The sequence below is a fragment of the Saccharomyces cerevisiae genome, chromosome XIII (genome assembly GCF_000146045.2).
Source record: "Saccharomyces cerevisiae S288C chromosome XIII, complete sequence".
NCBI classification, from domain to species: domain Eukaryota; kingdom Fungi; phylum Ascomycota; class Saccharomycetes; order Saccharomycetales; family Saccharomycetaceae; genus Saccharomyces; species Saccharomyces cerevisiae.
The window spans coordinates 33,883-54,567 of NC_001145.3; the positions used below are offsets into that span (position 1 = coordinate 33,883).

General features: G+C 39.1%; 9 protein-coding genes across 9 annotated transcripts, besides 1 other annotated feature; 6 read left to right on the forward strand and 3 right to left on the reverse strand.

The window, feature by feature from the left end:
• Nucleotides 1–360: 360 nt before the first annotated feature.
• NAB6 (Nab6p) lies at nucleotides 361–3,765 on the forward strand (the record flags this gene model as incomplete). The annotated part of the gene is made up of 1 exon (NM_001182479.1): nucleotides 361–3,765. One exon carries the CDS (start codon nucleotides 361–363, stop codon nucleotides 3,763–3,765), a length of 3,405 nt encoding a protein of 1,134 aa, NP_013589.1.
• A 548-nt stretch (nucleotides 3,766–4,313) lies between these two features.
• ATR1 (borate transporter) lies at nucleotides 4,314–5,942 on the forward strand (the record flags this gene model as incomplete). The annotated part of the gene is made up of 1 exon (NM_001182478.1): nucleotides 4,314–5,942. The coding sequence occupies one exon, from the start codon at nucleotides 4,314–4,316 to the stop codon at nucleotides 5,940–5,942; it is 1,629 nt and encodes a 542-aa protein (NP_013591.1).
• Nucleotides 5,942–6,305: an origin of replication (ARS1304; Putative replication origin; identified in multiple array studies, not yet confirmed by plasmid-based assay).
• On the reverse strand, nucleotides 6,305–7,912 carry VAN1 (Van1p; the record flags this gene model as incomplete). Its single annotated transcript, NM_001182477.1, has 1 exon — nucleotides 6,305–7,912. The coding sequence occupies one exon, from the start codon at nucleotides 7,910–7,912 to the stop codon at nucleotides 6,305–6,307; it is 1,608 nt and encodes a 535-aa protein (NP_013592.1).
• Nucleotides 7,913–8,160: 248 nt separating this feature from the next.
• Nucleotides 8,161–9,693, reverse strand: TAF8 (Taf8p; the record flags this gene model as incomplete). The annotated part of the gene is made up of 1 exon (NM_001182476.1): nucleotides 8,161–9,693. The coding sequence occupies one exon, from the start codon at nucleotides 9,691–9,693 to the stop codon at nucleotides 8,161–8,163; it is 1,533 nt and encodes a 510-aa protein (NP_013593.1).
• Nucleotides 9,694–10,162: 469 nt separating this feature from the next.
• Nucleotides 10,163–10,909, forward strand: DAT1 (Dat1p; the record flags this gene model as incomplete). Its single annotated transcript, NM_001182475.1, has 1 exon — nucleotides 10,163–10,909. The coding sequence occupies one exon, from the start codon at nucleotides 10,163–10,165 to the stop codon at nucleotides 10,907–10,909; it is 747 nt and encodes a 248-aa protein (NP_013594.1).
• Nucleotides 10,910–11,180: 271 nt separating this feature from the next.
• Nucleotides 11,181–12,071, forward strand: CTK3 (Ctk3p; the record flags this gene model as incomplete). Its single annotated transcript, NM_001182474.1, has 1 exon — nucleotides 11,181–12,071. The coding sequence occupies one exon, from the start codon at nucleotides 11,181–11,183 to the stop codon at nucleotides 12,069–12,071; it is 891 nt and encodes a 296-aa protein (NP_013595.1).
• A 988-nt stretch (nucleotides 12,072–13,059) lies between these two features.
• On the forward strand, nucleotides 13,060–15,822 carry BUL2 (ubiquitin-ubiquitin ligase BUL2; the record flags this gene model as incomplete). Its single annotated transcript, NM_001182473.1, has 1 exon — nucleotides 13,060–15,822. The coding sequence occupies one exon, from the start codon at nucleotides 13,060–13,062 to the stop codon at nucleotides 15,820–15,822; it is 2,763 nt and encodes a 920-aa protein (NP_013596.1).
• Nucleotides 15,823–16,148: 326 nt separating this feature from the next.
• Nucleotides 16,149–17,072, reverse strand: COQ5 (2-hexaprenyl-6-methoxy-1,4-benzoquinone methyltransferase; the record flags this gene model as incomplete). Its single annotated transcript, NM_001182472.1, has 1 exon — nucleotides 16,149–17,072. One exon carries the CDS (start codon nucleotides 17,070–17,072, stop codon nucleotides 16,149–16,151), a length of 924 nt encoding a protein of 307 aa, NP_013597.1.
• Nucleotides 17,073–17,757: 685 nt separating this feature from the next.
• On the forward strand, nucleotides 17,758–20,586 carry ZDS2 (Zds2p; the record flags this gene model as incomplete). The annotated part of the gene is made up of 1 exon (NM_001182471.1): nucleotides 17,758–20,586. The coding sequence occupies one exon, from the start codon at nucleotides 17,758–17,760 to the stop codon at nucleotides 20,584–20,586; it is 2,829 nt and encodes a 942-aa protein (NP_013598.1).
• Between the last annotated feature and the right edge of the window lie 99 nt (nucleotides 20,587–20,685).

Genomic DNA, 20,685 nt, shown 5'->3' on the forward strand with positions numbered 1-20,685 from the left:
TGTTTGAAAGACAGTAATCAACGCTTCGATGGTCACTGGGATTTTTCTTTCAATTTAGCGTCACTTTCACCTTATTCACAGCTTTTACGTGCTATTTTTGGTCACCCTTCCCCTTTCGTTGCGCCTCAACGGGCTAAAAAAAAAAAAATAAAATCAAGCATAGAAACACCACAACAAACCTGCCCTTTTTCCTTGTTTCAGGTTACGTGAAAAGCATCCAGAGAAGATATCCCAAAGACTGAAGAGGTGTAGTTGGCTCATTCACGTCGTTCGTTTATATTATCAAGGAAGGGGTTTTTGATCGGCTCGAACAAGACTCGCAAGAATCCGTTTTCTATTGTTTTTTTTGAGGATTCCAATATGTCAAATTCCAATTCAAAAAAACCTGTTGCGAATTACGCATACCGTCAACAGCAAGATTATAATGGGATGAACGCCATGGTGGGAAATCCAATGATGTATCATCCTGTTGATTTCGTAAACGGTGCCGGCCAATATGGTCCTTCTCAACACCCAGCATATTACACCAACTCACCATTACCTAATATTCCACCAACACCTTTTGATACTGCATACGGTGCCAGTCTTTTTCCATCTCACCTATTGATGGGATCTCCATTTGTTTCCTCGCCTAACATGCAAAGTGGCTATAATTCTGCAAGATCATCTAATCTCAAAAGAAAGGCTTATTCGAGGCCCGTTTCTAATCATAACGGTTACAACGGAAACAGTAACAGTAACCAAAACAATACTAATAACGGAATGGTAACACCCTCGAACTATTATAGAATGGGGAGAAATTCTTTCTCGAGGAACAACAACAGTACGAGGAATGTTACTCACAACAACAATAAGGGGTGCGACACCCGGAACAACAGTGGAAGAAGAACATTCGCAAGGAATAACATTTTCGACGACATACTTCCAGAAATGCTTTTACAAAGACCCTTTTGTATTAATTACAAGGTTCTACCGACTGGTGATGATGCTTATAGAACTAGGTCGCTGCTTATTGAAAATGTGGATCATTCTATTGATTTACACTCTATAGTCAAAAATTTTGTCAAATCCAATACTCTGGAAAGTGCCTACTTAATTGAAGGAGGGAAGAGCGATGATTCAAAAGATGTAGAGACTAAAAATCTATCCATTCTAATAAGCTTTCTAACCAAAGGCGACTGTTTGAACTTTTACAATAACATTTTACAAAGGTTATCTGAATTCAAAACATTTTTGAAATCTGAAGCACTAAATCTGAAATTTGTTTGTCTAAACTATGATCCCAAATGCCTCCCTACCTTTATTGAGAGTGAAGCGTTAACAGAAAACGCTGAAGAAGCCGACATTACCAATGGTTCAACAATGATCAGTGCTTCGCTGCATCATAATATAGCGAACAAAGATGCTACAAGGTCGATTATAATTGAATTCAAAAGCCCCGTGGAGAAAAGCGATTTATTCAAAAAGAAATTACAATTTTTGGACAGGTCAAAAAACAAAAGATACATTTTGGAATCTATCGATTTAGTGAACACAGATGTACCTTCCAATCAATTTCCTGAAAATTACGCCGTTTTAACCTTTTTGAATATCTCTATGGCTATTGAAGTTCTCGATTATTTGAAAAAATACTCCAAAAACTTAGGCATTTCTAAATGTTTTTACGTATCCCTAGCCCCGTTGGTAGTTAGCTCAGCCAGATCTTCGGTTGCTAATATTTACGAGGGTAAAACGAGCACACATCGTTTATCGGTGCCTTCTGTTACTGCTGGGAACAATAACGATAGCAACAACAACGGAAACAATAATAAAAGTAATATGAGTGGTATCACCACACTCAATAATAATAGTAGTATTGGTGTTTCCGTATACGGTCACTCTAATATGAGTTTAACCAGTCTGTCATCATCTGTATCTTTAAATGAAGAGATTGATATGCTTGCGACGAAACTTCAAGGGGTAGAACTTGATGGGACTTATTTAGAAATCAACTATCGCGACTATCAAACACCAACTATTGAAGAACACTCTACTCACTTGAGCAATGTCAAAATTTCAAAGACAACAGAAAACTCTAGGCAATTTTCTCAAGATATCCCATCACCTTTGCCATTAAATGAACATATGTTTATGAATGATTCTAATCAGTCCAATGGAGCGATAATACCTCAACAGTTAATAGCCACACCTTCTCCGGTATCCCCCAATTTGCAAATGAATCAAAGGGTGTTGCCGAATCCAATAACTCAAAGTTTGGAGCAAAATTTCAACGTTTCGGCCAAAGTGGCATCATCCATGGGTTCAGACATAGGCAATAGAACAATTTATATAGGAAACATTAATCCAAGATCAAAGGCGGAGGATATCTGTAATGTCGTGCGTGGAGGAATCCTTCAGAGCATTAAGTACATACCGGAGAAGAAGATATGCTTTGTTACTTTCATCGAAGCTCCATCCGCTGTACAGTTCTATGCAAATTCATTTATTGATCCAATAGTGTTACATGGGAATATGTTGAGAGTTGGATGGGGGCATTATTCTGGTCCATTACCGAAATTAATCTCGTTGGCTGTTACGATCGGGGCAAGTAGGAATGTCTACGTAAGCCTACCAGAGTTTGCATTTAAGGAAAAGTTTATTCACGACCCTCAGTACAAAAAATTGCATGAAACACTATCTTTACCAGATGCGGAACAACTAAGAGAGGACTTTAGTACCTATGGTGATATTGAGCAGATTAACTATTTGAGTGATAGCCATTGCTGTTGGATAAATTTCATGAATATATCTTCTGCGATTAGTCTTGTTGAAGAAATGAATAAGGAATCCACAGTACAAAATGAATCCGGTGAAGTGACGCTTAAAAGGGCGACTGAGGAAAAATTCGGTGGCCGTTATAAGGGCCTTCTGATAAACTACGGCAAAGATCGTTGTGGCAATATAAACAAAAATTTGATAGCAGGTAAAAATTCAAGATTCTATAAGAAAGTTAAAAGACCGAGCTATAATATACGTTTGAGTAAGTTGGAAGAAAAGAGGAGGCAGAATGAAATCGATGAAAAGGAAAAGGCTTTTGATAAACCCTTGAACTTGGAATCCCTAGGAATTAGTCTGGACGCACATAAGGACAACGGCGGTGGTGAAACAGGAACTGCAAATAATACTGGGCATGAAAATGAAAGTGAACTAGAGGCTGAAAATGAAAACGGTAATGAGACTGGAAGTTTCGGTGGACTGGGTCTCGCTGTGGCGAGCTCTGACGTCAAACGTGCGACATCGGATGAAACTGATTATGAAGATATATTTAACAAGTCATCGGGATCTTCCGACTCGTCATCAGACGTCGAGGTCATTATGCACTCCCCGAGCGATCCTGAATACGCTTTAAAATCACAAACTCTAAGAAGCTCGAGTCAGACCGTCATTAATAGTAAGAGACCAGTAAAGATAGAAGACGAGGAAGAAGCCGTAGGAATGTCACAGCTCAATTATAGGTCGTCATTAAGACAAGCTCCTCCAAGAGCTCCCTCAACTTTGTCATATAATCACTCGAAGAACAACGAAACGCCAATGCAAGATATTTTCACAAATGGCGAAACAGCAAATAACAGAAAGAAGAAGAGAGGATCTTTTGCAAGGCATAGAACGATACCAGGATCTGACGTCATGGCCCAATACCTTGCACAAGTGCAACATTCGACATTTATGTATGCAGCCAATATTTTGGGCGCCTCTGCGGAAGACAACACGCATCCTGACGAGTAGTATAGCTGTGCTGAGCCTGAAGTATAATGCATATCCATCGGACTATTTAGACAAAGCCCAAGGAAGCCTAAGGCGGCCTGCCAAGGTGTTTCTCCCTTTTTTTCTCCGATTTCTTTGTATAAACTAAATAATATAGTGATTACTAATGGAATGGCGGTATTATGCACCTAACCTGTTCATTCTGCCACAGATTACGTAAGCGATTTATTGCCGGCACTTGTTGTCTTAATGACCGAGTCACCAATGTGGAACGATAATTTTCTCTGACTCAAACCTGTTAATTTTTTTCTACTTCGTTTCGTTAGCGACGACGTCAAGCCGCAGGATCCTGTCTGCCTTGACCTCTTCTCTACCTTCAGAACTTACACTTTTCAGGTAAGATGACCTTTATATAAAAGTTGACACTATTACAGTTGTTTATAAACGTCTGAAGAATGAGACGTTTTTATAAAATGAATAAAATGCATATTCTAAGTTTAAAACAACATTTTCAAAGTGTACGATTGTAAAAAGAGAGGCAATTAGAGAATCTCAAACAGGTAATAATAATGGGCAATCAGTCATTAGTTGTGCTTACGGAAAGTAAGGGTGAGTATGAGAATGAGACAGAACTACCTGTTAAAAAATCGTCACGAGATAATAATATCGGAGAATCTTTAACAGCAACAGCTTTTACGCAGTCTGAAGATGAAATGGTAGATAGCAATCAGAAATGGCAGAACCCAAACTATTTTAAATATGCATGGCAAGAATATCTTTTTATATTCACATGCATGATAAGTCAGCTTCTAAATCAAGCAGGCACTACACAGACTCTTTCGATCATGAATATTCTTTCGGACAGTTTTGGCTCAGAAGGAAACTCAAAGTCATGGCTGATGGCATCTTTTCCGCTAGTTTCAGGCTCATTTATTTTGATTAGTGGCAGACTAGGTGACATATACGGATTAAAAAAAATGTTGTTAGTAGGATATGTTCTGGTTATTATATGGTCTTTGATTTGTGGGATTACCAAGTATTCTGGTAGCGATACTTTTTTTATTATTAGTAGAGCCTTCCAAGGGCTAGGGATTGCATTTGTTTTACCTAATGTGCTGGGAATAATTGGTAATATATATGTAGGTGGTACTTTTCGTAAAAACATCGTGATTAGTTTTGTTGGTGCGATGGCCCCTATTGGAGCAACTTTAGGTTGTCTTTTTGCAGGACTGATCGGTACCGAGGACCCAAAACAATGGCCATGGGCATTCTACGCGTATAGCATAGCCGCTTTCATTAATTTTGTGCTCTCCATATATGCCATTCCGAGTACTATACCAACAAATATTCATCATTTTTCTATGGATTGGATTGGTTCTGTTTTGGGCGTGATAGGTCTCATTTTATTAAATTTTGTGTGGAACCAAGCTCCTATATCGGGTTGGAACCAGGCTTACATCATCGTAATTTTAATCATTTCTGTGATTTTTCTTGTCGTTTTCATCATTTATGAGATTCGATTTGCCAAGACTCCACTATTGCCGCGCGCAGTTATAAAGGATCGTCATATGATTCAAATTATGCTGGCTTTATTCTTTGGATGGGGCTCTTTTGGCATCTTTACGTTTTATTATTTCCAATTTCAATTAAATATAAGGCAGTACACGGCATTATGGGCTGGTGGAACTTACTTTATGTTTTTAATTTGGGGTATTATTGCCGCCTTACTGGTAGGATTTACTATCAAGAATGTGTCTCCATCAGTGTTTTTGTTCTTTTCTATGGTAGCATTCAATGTGGGCTCAATAATGGCAAGTGTTACACCGGTTCACGAGACATACTTTCGTACTCAGTTAGGAACGATGATAATTTTAAGTTTTGGGATGGATCTTTCATTTCCTGCTTCTTCCATTATCTTTAGTGATAATTTACCGATGGAGTACCAAGGCATGGCTGGGTCATTGGTGAATACTGTTGTCAATTACTCCATGTCCTTGTGTCTCGGTATGGGTGCCACAGTAGAGACACAGGTCAATTCAGACGGAAAGCATCTTTTGAAAGGCTATAGAGGTGCTCAGTACCTTGGGATAGGATTGGCAAGTTTAGCATGCATGATTAGCGGGCTTTACATGGTCGAAAGCTTCATAAAAGGCCGCAGGGCAAGAGCTGCTGCAGAATACGATTGCACTGTGGCTTAGCGGAAAGCGGTTATTAAGGTAAATAGATAGAAATACACCGCTGTCATGCGATTATATAGACATGGGGCATTTAGACACTGAAAGTCTTCATATCTCAACATGCAACTAGTAATAGTACAATTTTTAGTACCCTTTAATCTTTATTGTTCGCTCCCTAATAACGAAGCCTTGAACTGTAACCAGATCCCAGGTTACCCCTTATCCTTAAGAGGTCTTTTATTTACTCTACATAATATATATTTTTCAATCCATTGAAGAGGATTAAAAGAAGAAAAATCAATACCGAACAAAAAAACAAAACGAAATAAAACAAAACAAAAAATTAAATTAAATTAAATTAATATTAAATGTCATCATGATTCTTACTCTGATTGTCTTCTCTTCTCTCTTTCCCTTGACGCAATTTCCTTCAAATCGTCATCGCTCGGTTCATAAATATGCCAAATAGTATAATGCGGTAAACCACCAACCCTGTACCCCATTTTCTTTGCCATTTTACCAAATGCTTCTGTTTCTGCATGATTTTCAAAAGTAAATGCAGGAAACTGTACCCCGTTTCTAAATATTTTGGCCTTCGCCAAAATAGAAACTCCCCCTACACCGTCCAAGTCCACCGCTTCATTTGGATCACCTTCTGCATCTCTGATATAGGCTAAGTGAACTCTCCACGTAGGATATTCTGCATAGCCTTCTACAATAACATCATCTTCGTCAAGAGTCTTTGCCAATGCTAGTGCCTCCTGAGATTCCATCCAAGAATTCAAATCATATGGTTGTTCAGTTCCCAAAAATGTAGGTAGTGGTCTCCAAACGTTAGGGACGATAACATCGTAGTTTTTGCTCATCAAATCTTGAATGACTGAACCAGGGCACAGCTCTACATCAGCATCTCTCCAATAAACCCATGAGTGGTAAGGTTTCAAAGCATTGGCAGTTAACCAATTTCTTGCCCTCCCCATTAGTTTTCGTCTTATACCTTGAACCTTAACGGCATGTCTGTCACTAAAACCTTGTCCAATTACTTGGCCAAAATCCTTTTGGAAAATTTGTACTGATCTAAATGGCTTGTCATAATTTTCATGGAATGGTGGTGAAAATGCCTGGTGGACACGGTTGATATAACCTTCGTCCATATATTTAAGATATAATTTATCGGTGCCTTTTGTTTGCGAATCAATGACAGCGTCAATCTCTTGAAAAATCTGAGACAACGTGCCATTTTGTAAGTGCCTAGAATACGCTATTAAAGCATCCAACGTAGTGTCACCTTCTGAGCAATCACTGACTAAAAAGGCCAGATCAATCAGCTCGTGTGGATAGGTTAGGTTCATTAAATGCTTGAACATTAATGGCAATACATCCGCAGCGTTTCTTAGTGGAATGCATAAAAGAATGTGATCACGTGTTTCCAATCCATTCGGAGCACCTTCAAAATTCGACAGGTCGTACTCCTCAACAGTGGAATCAAAAAGCATGTTGAGTTCCCTTTGGTATTTTTCATCATCCTTGGGAGTCAACACTTCTGAACCAAATTGTGATATTAGATAATGTTGCACACCATCATCAAATTTTGAAATCACTTCAGGATCGATATCCTCAAAATCATAGTCGTAATATTCTTCATCTTCTAGGTCGATAGTCTTGTAATTTTCGGAGGATTTTGAGGAACCCAACAACGACCTACCATTTTGCGTGGATACACCAATGCCCATTCCGGAGAGAAATGATATAAAGAGATATAACGACAGAACGGCGATAATAATAAGAGATGTGATACTCACCGTAAGCTGGAATTTAGACGGTGTGGAGCGCGGCTGGTACCTGTATTTGCCCTTTAATGAGTTGGAGTTATGCTCTGAGCGTTTGTCCTTGATGTTGTTCGAGCTACCGTTCCTTGAAATGGGCAGGCTTAGTCCATTGTCCATGGCTTTCTTCTTTATATTTGACCTTAAATTAAAAAACATGCCCATTTTTTTGTGTTAATTGGTAGGTCAACAAGCTCAAATGACTGTTACTGCACCCTTACGTCTACTTCTTTCACGTTACCATTTACTAATTTACAAGACGTAAACTTTCTTTGATTCTAAATATTTCAAGCCTTGTTTCGGTATAGTCGCCGAAGAACGAAAAAAAAAAAAAAAAAAAATTCCTCTCCGGAGATAAATTGAATACGTATTATTATATTAGGGACAAACACTGGTTCACTGAAAGCAGTTGTTTACATAGTTATATCGTGATCTGTGGCTATATCTGCAGGAGGAGATGTCGGGGCGTTTTCATTAGGCGTCGAATGAGGAGAGTGACTTGTAGTAGCATCGATATTGGTTGTGTTATGTGCTACAGGTGTAGTATTTGTAGTATCTTGCGCTGTCATTGTTGGCGGTTCCGATTCCGCGACCAGGTTCTCCGCAGGCATACTCGACATTTCATTCTCATCTTCACTGCTCCCTAAGATGCCAAATAAGTTTATGTCATCGTCCTCATCCTCGGCGTTTGTGTTGATAACTATGGTAGAGTTGTTTAATGCATTAGGGGTGGTCGTGTCGTCTGCAGCGTCCCTTGCGTGCTCGTTATTTAGTAGAAGCTCAAGATCATGGCCTTCATCTTGTTCCCTCTTTGTTCGTTGTGAAATAAGCTCTTCTTGCCGACGTTTTAGCGATTTTGCTCTTTCTTCCTTGGCCATTCGTATTTTTTCCTTCTTCAACTTCTGGACCTTAGGTAAATTGTGCATGAATAGTGTCATAGACTTACGAAATTGCAATTCTATGGTTTTTTGTATGGTTTTGTGAGACTGGTGAGGACTCTCTGGAAGGTAGAGAGTTTCAGAAATTTTCAAGAATGGATTTTTTGTTCTTTTCAACTGATTCACTTCAAATTTCGTGACACGTTCTCTCGCCAATTCCACTCTATACTTCGCATACTGCTCGATATTGTTTTCATTGAAGGACTTTTCAGTTATGGTTGGTTTCCTTTCTTCCAGCGCGTTGCCCCAAATCTCCAATTGTTGCTCGATAGCGTCCTCATCGTCTAAACCCGGCGGTTGCGGGGTATTTGACGCTGATGATATGTGGGAGAGACTTTTGTTCAAGTTCAATAGTGCCTTTTCAGACTCTTGGCTTTCTTTTACTATTTCTTTCTTGATGGTTTTTAGATCAGTAATTGGATGGTTGAACTCAGGTGTAAACTTATAGGTATGGTCAGGCGGAAAGTTGGGCAGCCAACTCGGTATCTGTTTTTCCAGTGGGTTAGAGGGAGGCAGCAAAACGTTGATCTCGTTCTGTTGCTCCTCGATATTATTCAATTCGTCCTCTTCATCTTCTTCGTTATGCGGTAAAGCAGCAAGAGACGACCAGCTCATCAATTTTTCATATTCCGTGGAATGCTTCGATTTGATGAATTCTGAGGCCTGAAACTGCTGATAAAGGGAGGGCGCATCCAGGTTAAACTCTCGAAGCAACAATTTCAAATCTGCTTGAGAAGCTTGCGACCTTCTTTGTAAAAGTGTTAAATTGTGCAGGTTCCGAAACATGCCGTCCATTTGGACGGTCACGAGGTTGACCAGCTCATCCAATGCAAAGTTTGAAATGCAGATGTTCAACGAATTCAACTGGAAAAGTACTGTTTTCTTTAGAATTTCAACTACGGGAGCATCTATTTCCAAGTGACTAATTTCCGTCAAATCCGGTAGGTTCCTCAGCTGAACTATGGTACTTTGGGTACCGGTACCACTTTCTGACGTTTTGGAAGTCATTGCCCTTTATGAGTCCCTCAATTACACGTTTGTTTGCTTGCTTGCCTCTCTCTCCATTGCTTTTACTCTCTTTTTTAAAGAGTTCAAGATTTTCTACATAAAAGCATCGGGTAACACTCCCATATACACCATTTGTGCTTAAGCTGGCTTCTACCAGTCGCGTTTCAAGCGACTTTATTGATCGCATCAGCGTAGAACAAGAACAGAACTATGTATGCAAACAGGACTAATCATCTTCAGTTATCTTACTTTAGTTTGCAACTATTTATATCATGTTTTCTTTTCAACTTCTTTTTTTTTTTTTCGTTTATGAAGCCGATGCTAATGCATCAATTTTTTTTTTTTGGTGATGAGTTTTGAAAGAAAATGAAAAAAAAAAAATTTCTATTATTGTCAGTGGAGTTTTTGAACAGATCACCTTGTGAATCTACAAACTGTCCTAAAGTATATTGGAGCAGGACATTGGGTGATGGCGAAAACTTTGGCACAAGGAAGGAAACCTGGAAGCGGCAGAAAGCCCGGAAAAGGGAAGACGTTGAGAGAGGGAAGAAAGCCTGGCAGTGGTAGGAGGAGGAGGCAAGATACTGGGGGTAAAGAGACCGACGGGTCTCAGCAAGATCAGGAGTCGCGTCTTATTAGTTCCAGGGACATGGAAGCTGTGGACGCACTGAGAGAGTTGACGCACAGCCCGTCGTCTCACTCAGCTCATAATTCATCAGCAGCACCACCGCCGCATGCAGCAGCGGCGTCAACTTCATTGCCTCCATCTCTGGATTATACCCATCAGTCATTCATGGATCAACAACAACAACAGCAGCAGCAGCAGCAGCAACAACTACTACAGCAACAGAGAGTGGACGTCGTTCCGCCCAAGCCGTTCATCACCCACAAGATCCTGTTATCTTCAACGGGAAACTCTGGCGGCCACGTGAATTCAAATTACAACGCCGACCACAGCATTAATCATAATTCAAACCACAACCTTAACAGCAACGTGAACGTGAACATGAACTTTACTATAAATGGGAGCAATCAAGACCCGTCATCTTCTTTCCTGATGGGGCCCTACAACTACTTACAGCGGCCTTTCATTGTGAAACCATATCTTGATCTGTCCACAAGCACAGCAGCATCAAATCAGCCACGGACGCAACCATCGCCGGCAGCACATATCACTAAGAATTCCGATTCTACAGAGAAAAACGCAACCATATGACATTCATTTCCAGCATACCACTAAAACATTCGTATATGCCACATAATAACTAGTTGAGAAAACCATAGATATTTATATTTATATGTATTTGTACTTCTTTGAGCAATGTATATTTAAGACTGATCTCAACTTCAGCAACTGTTCAAATTCACTGTTTTTCCTAATTAAGCACAACATGAAAAACTAGAATTTTAGAAAGAAAAGGAAAAAGAATACCAGATGGTAGTTAATTTCTCACAAAAGCACTGCCAGGTAAAGGTATACAGCAAGGATGGACTCTCTTGAAGCTAGATTACAATTCATTCAGGTCCTGAAGAACCTGCAAAAGACGCTGCACAAGACCAGAGACTCTATCACATCATCGTCGACCACCACACCACCGTCATCGCAACAAAAGCTGAACAATGACCCTATACAGTTCTACTTGAGAAACTACAGACATCACTACGAGGACTTCCACCAATGTTTGTTCGATACAACCATGAAGATGGACCCACTAGATAGACTGGACGTAGTGATATACTATGTTAGAATAATAAGAAACTTATATCCGCATAGCCATTCCAATACCAATGTTACAAAAGTGTTAAACGAAGTGCTACTCATGGACATAGACTTGGTTTTTGAGCTTTGTCTGCCCTGCCAGGACTGGAAATCCCTCACGAATCAAGCCACCTGTAAAGAGCTATTCCTTGACTTATCCAAACTAATCCATTACGACGCCACCAGCGTCACGCACACACCATCAGACACCACACTCATAGACGCTACTACCTGGTACAGTGTCAAGACAGAGAGGACTACAAAGGACTATAAAGAATCATTGCAACGAACGGAGTCTCTGCTTAAGGACAGAGACTTGAAGAAATTGGCTTTCTTTCAGCAGTTCAATTCCGATACAACTGCGATCAACCCGGACTTACAGACGCAGCCAACCAATGCAAACATTTTGTTGCACAGGATGGAAGCAGACAGGGAACTGCACAAGAGGTCGAAAGAGACAAGTTGGTACATCGAAAGGCCCTCCAACGATATACTGGATGAATCCGAATTTAAAAGCTTGTGGACGCATTTTGAAACTACTGATTCCGGATTTGATAAGGACGATTACAAAAATATCAAGGCTTTAAATGACATTGCGAAGGCATCTTACATATATTAGTACCATGACGTTATATATATATCTGTGAAGAGAATCCGTATCTGTATTATATATACGTATATACGTATCAATGCGCGTACAAAATGAACTTGTCTTTTTCTTATCTCGATTTCAGGAAAAGCAAACTATTCAAGGTGAAACGGCGGCTAATTTTCCTCTAAGTTACTTTTATTGTAGTCCTCAACATGTGCAGACGAATAAACTTAACACGGTTTGCAGAGTGTGTTGTTGAGTATAAAACAGTCAATTTCTGTGGACCTGGCCGTAGCCTATTGCTGAAAACACACAAAAGAGGAGTTTGACGAGACTTAAAACAAGCCAAGGAAAATACCATGTTAGACTACTCCCTTCATTCGATGGTTTTACGCCGCATTTCTACACAAATGAATTTACATTCGGGCTGATATGGTTGCTACATAAGCGAATTTAAAATTTGAGAAGGTTCATTGTTGCCTTGTGGTTCGAGCTTAAAGATCATAAAGAACCGCGGGGAATTTGTCTAGTTACAAGCTGGAAAGGACTGAGCAGAGGAAGAGCATTCGTTCACAGAGAGGTCCACGATAGAAAAGTGCCAAGAATATTACTTCTTTCACATCAAAAATGTGTGACGGTTCCTTTGCACGTTGAAGCGTTATCATTTTTTTATGTATATACGGCACCGGTTTTTCGCCTTTTCCTGTTCGTATATTTATAGTCGCCCCGCCATTGCTCGCCCTGTTCCTGGTAGTCTAGGCTCTTTGCATTTCTCTTTTGGTGATTTTTATTTTTTATCTGCCGTTACCAATTAAGAAAAATTTCTGAAATCGTCCAACAGATATGCGTAAAGCAAATATTGCAATTATCATTTTGTGCATAACTTACCAATAATTGATTTCTGTTTCTGTAGGATTTCTCGACAAGAATCTCAACTTCTTACCCGTTTTGGCCAAGGACTTTGCAACTGAAGCAGCAGATTTGAGATATATTCTGGGGAACAAAAGAAGTATTAATGACTTTTACATTCTCCACTTCATCAAGGAAAAATGGGAGACCTCCTTTAAAATCAGTTTCTACGGAAGATAACATTCATCTATTGAGGAAGCGGCGTCAACAGCAGCTGTCAAGTAATTCTACAGATAATTCGCTGCATCCAAATAGTGGGCAGACTCCACGTGCAAGTGACAGCCAGGACGATGACATACGCAGCGCTTCAACAACCAATTTAGACCGTTTACGACAAGAACGAGAGGAAAATTCACTGGAAATGGACTGCACACAGTCAAGATTATCTCATAGAGCAAATATGCTAGTGGATGTCCTACCATCTTTTGAGATGTATAATGCCTTGCACAGACACATACCTCAAGGAAACGTTGATCCCGATAGACATGATTTCCCCCCTTCTTATCAAGAAGTTCGCACTCAAAGAATGACTATATTGCCCAGCAATGATAATTCCGTGGAAAGGTCACAATTGACAGCAGTGCCAGGATCCGAAAACGCATGTAATAATGCGACTGCCCATTCTCTTACCAACCTACATCCTCTACAAACACAACATCTTACAATAAACAGTACAAGAAGTGGTGGACAGTCGCTCCATTCTTCATCAGACACCAATATCAGTCAAATACCGTTCGAAGATGATCTAAACGACTCGGATAACATTTTTATAGACAAGTTATACACCTTACCCAAGTTATCCACTCCTATCGAAATTGATATAAGAATAACGAAAACTGCATCAATACCTCATGAGCGTCCTGAGGAACAGTCAATATTGAAGGAATACACCTCGGGTGATATTATTCATGGTTATTGTTTAATTGAAAATCGGTCCTCTCAACCACTGAAATTTGAAATGTTTTATGTCACTTTAGAAGCGTACATATCTGTAATTGACCGTCAGAAAGGGAAAAGAACGTTAAAGAGATTTTTAAGAATGGTCGATTTGAGCGCATCTTGGTCTTATACAAACATAACCCCAAGTACGGGTATTAATATTGTCCCCGGTGAAAGGGATTTTGACGATGCCATCATTGGTCTTTCAAACAGCAGAGAATTGAAGCCGAACACAAAGTATAAGAAATTCTTCATGTTCAAGCTTCCTACACAGTTATTGGACGTGACTTGCAAACAAGAGCAATTCTCACACTGCCTTCTGCCTCCCAGCTTTGGTATCGACAAGTATAAAAATAATTGTAAATACTCTGGCATAAAAGTAAATAGTGTCCTTGGCTGTGGGCATTTAGGTACAAAAGGTTCACCCATTCTGACACTTGACATGGCAGATGATAATTTATCAATAAATTATACAATTGATGCCAAAATTGTCGGTAAAGATAAAAGAACATCTAAGCTGAATATTATGAAAGAAAAAGAATATAACTTGAGAGTTATGCCCTTCCCCTTTGCTGGTGTCACTAATCAACAAAACGAGAAAACGTGTTTGAGACAACTGAAAAATTTGGAAAGCTTGATTGAAGATAGATTTGAAGCTTTGAACAAGATTTTCAAGAAACTGGAATTAAATGAGGCCATTTCGAATGTAGATATTCATGACACAGATATAAGCGGGACTTTGGACGGTAATGAAGATTTGGATTCCGATGAGATATTAAGACGTAAGCTAGATCAACTGCACATCAATAACAGGATTGATGATACCGCCAGCCAATCACCATCCTATGACTCCAAAAATATGGCTCCAAAGGAAAACCTAGTCGAGACTGAGTTACGCTATAAGTTTAAAAATAAGAATAAATCAAATTCAAGTTTATTTTCTCATTTTTTGAGTTCATCAGAAACGGGGTCATCTTCAACTGGTCCACATGTATATAATTCCGGATTGATTGTATTATCAGTTAAAAAACCGCAATCTACATTACCTTATTGGTCACCATCATTGTTGAGAAAAACCAACAAATTTGAAGCAAAGAGTGAACAAGAAAAGGAAAACTGGCAAAGGTTAATGGGCATGCTTCCAGAAGGAGTGAAAACCCCACTGACCAAGTTAGATGTACATTTGACTTGTATCCAATCTAATAATAGTGCAGGACATAAGCCGCCAGAAATAAGCTCTGTAACGACAGAATTTGTGGTCATCACAGCAAAGTCTGATAATTCGATTCCTATCAAATTCTGCACTGAACTGTTGATGAATGAGAATAGATTAAACAAACTAAAGACAAAATTTTTGACGTATCAGAAAAAAGTTCATGAATATCGTAAAAAATTTGAAGAAAACCATGCGAAGCTAAACGAGCTTTATAATAGAAATAGAGATCATTTCACTCCAAAAGAGCTTTTGTTCACAAATTTCATATCTGATCAAATAAACAATGATATTGACAGTTTAGCTGGATTAAAAGTTAACATTATTGATTTACATGATATCTTCAAAAAGCAAATACATACTTTTGAAGAAGAAAACGAGGATATTATTTCGAAGAAAGGAAGTTCCAATCCTCCTTCCGCGTCATCCAGTAATAATAATTTCTTACAAGCAACATTTAGCAATGGTGCATCCACCGCTACTAAGTTTACTCAGCAAATTGTGCATGAATGGGAAAAAGTTAAGCCATTACAGTATAAGAGGGATGTTACAGTTAATTTGAAGCTCAACCCCAACATTAAAGAAACGTTAGTGCCCAATCTTGAAACGTGTTTGTGTTGTAGATTTTATTGTGTTCGAGTAAACATCAAATTTGATAACCACTTGGGTTCTATGAAAGTTGATATTCCGGTTGATGTGAAAAAGTTACAAATTTAGACCATACAACACTAACAGTAATCTCGCAGTTTTACAAATAATTGATAAAAGCAGGACTATTTTTTAACCATTTAATATACCTATTACTATTAATATCATTAATATTATTATATTATGTACAGTCACTTATTTCTTTTTTTTTTTTTCTTTCTTTCTTTCGTTCTATTTCCCCCTAGTATATACGAATTCTGCACATCACAGCAAAATATATGGCTATCACATGGCACAGGTATTACTAAAGAAGAAGAGAGACAGAAATAGTATAGGCATGTTTTACTAGCTTCGATTTTCTTGACAAAAAAAAAAGGAAATTTGTTCTATTTACTTTAAACTTTAATGCCCCAATGGATGGCACATATACCAAAAGTTAAACTTTCGTAGCCAGCAGATTTGAATCCTGCCTTCTCAATCATGGATTTGAACGTTTCTTGGTCAGGAAATCTTTCGATAGACTCCACCAAATACTGGTAAGAGTCGTAGTCATTAGCAATCATCGAGCCCATTACAGGTAGGACCTTAGCCCACTGTTGGTAAGCAAAGTCCATTAGGGGATTCTCAATTTTGGAAAATTCTAGACAATAAAAAATACCGCCCGGTTTCAAAACTCTATAAGCAGTGTTTAAACCCTTTTGAATATCGGTGAAATTTCTGATACCGAAGGAGACTGTGTAGATGTCCTTGGAATCAGAATCAATCTCCTCTAGTTTCTCACCATTAGAAACCAAAAATCTCACACGAGGATCCTTGAAATATTTTCCTTGTTCCATGGCTCTCTTCTCACCTTCTTTAAGCATGTCAGGGTTGATATCTACAATATCCATTGTAGACTCAGTGTCACCAAATTTCGACTCAGCATGGTCTAGTAATCCGAAAGCAATATCACCGGATCCCCCAGCCACATCTATGAAGTTCAAAGGAGTCGTAGAGTTTGGCCTTTTTCCCGCATCTAGTTTATTGATAAAATGGTCCTTCCACAATCTATGAATTCCTAATGACATAACATCATTCATCAAGTCATACCGATTGGCCACGGAAGAAAAGACATCACCAACTAACTTCTGCTTGGTAGACTTCAATACAGTCTTCGAACCAAAATGCGTATACTTCTGCTCTGGCTGTTCAGCTGCGGATGATAAAGGACTATTAACTTCTTCTTCTTTGCATGCTCTGTGAGCTTGCGTAAAACACCTAGATAATCTTAGCGGGACATTTACCAGCGAGCTTCGAACGATCCGTGAAGAAATCAACATTATATCTTTCTTGCTGCGATCTGTACTATTCCCTTTGCAATTGTAACAGCAGCTGTATAAGGAGTGAAGGTGGCAGATATCCTTATAGTTTCTTGTGTGATCCTTTTTTTTCCACTTTTTCAGTTTTTGTCAAATGCGGAAGCTAGTTTCCATATTAGGGAAGAGCAGGCAACAGGGCAGAATCCTATACGGAAAGACTTTCATTTAATGATACATTTGCCAAATAACTGTGTTCCAATATCGAGAACAGAACTATCGGATACCTTGATATTTGCTCAATGGTGTCACTTCCCGTTTTTGACATGTACTCTTCCCAATTCAGAAAAATTCTCGCACTTTTCCCACAGAGAAAACCGCAAAACTCAGAAATTTAGGCTGTGTATCGCCGATAGTATCACGGCCGGTTTATGCTTGATTTGGCTGCAAAATGGTCACATTGGACCTAGAAGTGGCCTTTTGTAGCTAATTATAAGTGCATGATTATTGTGACCAGTAACATTTGCTGACGCGTTGTGCGGGTAGCACACGCCGCGTCTTATTTTTGTTTTCATCTCATCTTCGTTAGATCATAATAATATGATTGAAAACTGGAGTAAAACGCTAAAGAACAGTGTCAAGGTTAGTAGTATCGTATACTTTACATTGATCACGTTTGCACTATAGACTGAATTTAAATTAGAATTTTATGGTACTGATGGAAGATATGCAAAACAAAGATGGCCATAATACTGTAGAAAACAGTAGTGGTGGTACGGACAGTAATAATAATATTCAAATGAGGCGAATGAGGAAGACACAGCTGTCCAAGAAGGAGCTTTTTGAGAAGAGGAAATCTGACGTGTTAATTGCTGCCAAGTCTTTAGATACAGAAATTCAGAATGTGAAAAATTTGAAGCGATTGTCGATTGGTTCAATGGATTTGGTAATTGACCCTGAGCTAGAGTTCAAAGTGAACAGTAGAAACTCATATTCTTCAGATTCCTCAAAGGAATCCCTTCAAGAATCGCTCCATGAAGAGAACATTATACGATCAGAACAAAAGGAAGAACAAGGGAGCGAAGACAATGATGCATATGAAGAGGGCGATGCTACTAATGTCGACGACAGTATAGATATCACTCAAACAGAGTATTTGCATGATGAAGAAACATTGGAGAAGGAAAAAATCATCCGTAATGCTTCTTCATCCACTTCATCTTCAGCAAGAGTAACGTCGAGGAACAGAAGGCTCAGTGGAGTAAAGACATTGGCTCACGATGTTGTATTGGATGTGGAGAACGACCACGATTCAAAAATGGTTGATTTAACTCAAAACCTTTTGTGGGTGCCCGCTGACCAACATCCTAACGTTAAGCCCGAAAACTATTTGGAATTGATCCAGGACACTTTACAAAACATTCAAATAAGCACAAATCAAGACATTGATGAAAACAAATTAGAACTGGGTAACAATCATGTAATTTCGAATAGAAAACGCACGGGCTCTGTAGTTAGAAGGCCTTCTCGGTTGAAGACATCTTATACCAAGTTTGATGACGAACCTCCCCTTGCAGACAAACCACAAGAAGGAGAAATACAAGTGGATAAGCGAATATCCTCATCTGACATCAAAACCATAAGATCTGTATCTTTGAAAGAAATTACTGAAGAGCTTACTAAGATTTCCAATAATGCCGGTTTAACGGACTCAGATGCGGTGACTTTAGCCAGAAGCTTGAGCATGTCAGGGTCATTTACCAACGAAAGTCTTCATTTGAACGGCAATCACACTGAAAATGATAACGAATTTGCATCAAATATGTTTAATGAAACTGGACTTACCATACCAGAGAGATCTTCTCTAAGGAGGTCTAAATTCAACACATATAAGATCAGACTAGAGGGTAGTAGCCTTCCACAGGCGGTAAAACTCAATAGCCTAATGAATATACAAACTAATGACAATCGCAGAAGTGCATCATCGCCTGCCTCCTACACACAAGTGCCTCAGGAGCAAGCATCATTGAATGATTTTCACGAGATTTTCGACCATTACAGAAGAACAAGTACTGATTGGAGTACCGAAAATGAGAAATACGTTGATAGCACCAACTACTATTCGGATGAAGAAGATTTGACACATGCATCTATTTCTCAAGAGAGCAGTCTTTTATCTACAGATAGTTCTAACAACAGCGTTTTAATAAAGCCGCATAACACTGGTTCGATGATTTCTGAAAAATTGGATCAGCACGTTAGCTCGAGTGAAAAATCAAATACCAATAACAGCGAAGCAAATCATGGCTGGTCATGGTTGAATTCTAGCAATGGAAGTTTGAACGCTAATGAACAAACTTATCAACAGCTTACAGATGATGAAGACGATGAAGAATGTGTGGACAATGAAAAAGCTGACTTTGTTAACTTGAGTGTATCGAGGAGAGCGAAATCTACCAAACGTGCCTCTGAAAGAATAAACCATTCCAAAAATAGACATTCGCCAATTTTCCAGATACATTCTGAAGAAGCAAAATCCGTGGTAATCACTCCTTCAGTCGTTTCTTCATCTGAATCCCAGCCATCTAAGCCTACTGCACCGGCAGTCGTGGAGAAAAAGGTAGAACTGCCTACTGACACCCAAGCCAGTACACATAAGAAAAATTCCTTGGAGAAAAGGCTTGCCAAATTATTCAAAAGAAAACAACATAATGGTACCTGCAAATCAGATGTGAAAGTAATCAAAAAAAGTGTTAAAAAAGAACTGAAAAAGAAGGCTTCGCATTCGAGTTTATCAAAATTCAGGAAAAGTCCCAAGAAAAAGCCCCAAGAAGCGGAAGTTGAACGCCCTTCATCCCCCACCAAAACAATTACCACCGAAGATATAGATACAGCAAGCGTCATTGAACCAGAAGTGAGAAGTTCAAATGCTTCCACCCTTCTTCCTGACAGCCATACTAGCCACAGTTCTGAATTTGTGGTGGAAACTATAAGCGAGTTAGATGGCGACGATTCATTTGATATTAGTGGTGGTGATGTAAACTACGACGTCGAAGTGCACTCTAGTATCAGTAGAGATACGACAGCTGGACTAGAAGAGGATATAGGAGCAGAGAGAGAAGACAACACTTCACCTACTGCCCCTCAAATCTCAACTTTGCCTCCAAGAAAATTGACATTTGAAGATGTCGTTAAACCAGATTACTCAAACGCTCCAATAAAATTCACAGACAGTGCTTTTGGATTCCCATTACCAATGATAACCAACTCTACAGTGATTATGTTTGACCATCGTCTAGGAATTAATGTTGAAAGGGCTATTTACAGACTCAGCCATCTGAAGCTTAGCGATCCCGGGAGGGAATTAAGACAACAAGTATTGCTAAGTAACTTCATGTACTCCTACTTGAATTTAGTCAATCATACCTTATACATGGAGCAGGTGGGCACTGGAGATATAGCCTTCAATGGTGATTCTGCCTTGGGAATGATGGACAAAAATGATTCTGATGGCACAATCTTAATTCCAGACATTTAACTCATAACTGTTTACAAGATTGATAGATACCTATATAAGGCCACATATTTCAAGTATTGTAAGGATGCCCTTTTAGTGTCAAACTTCTTATTATCACGA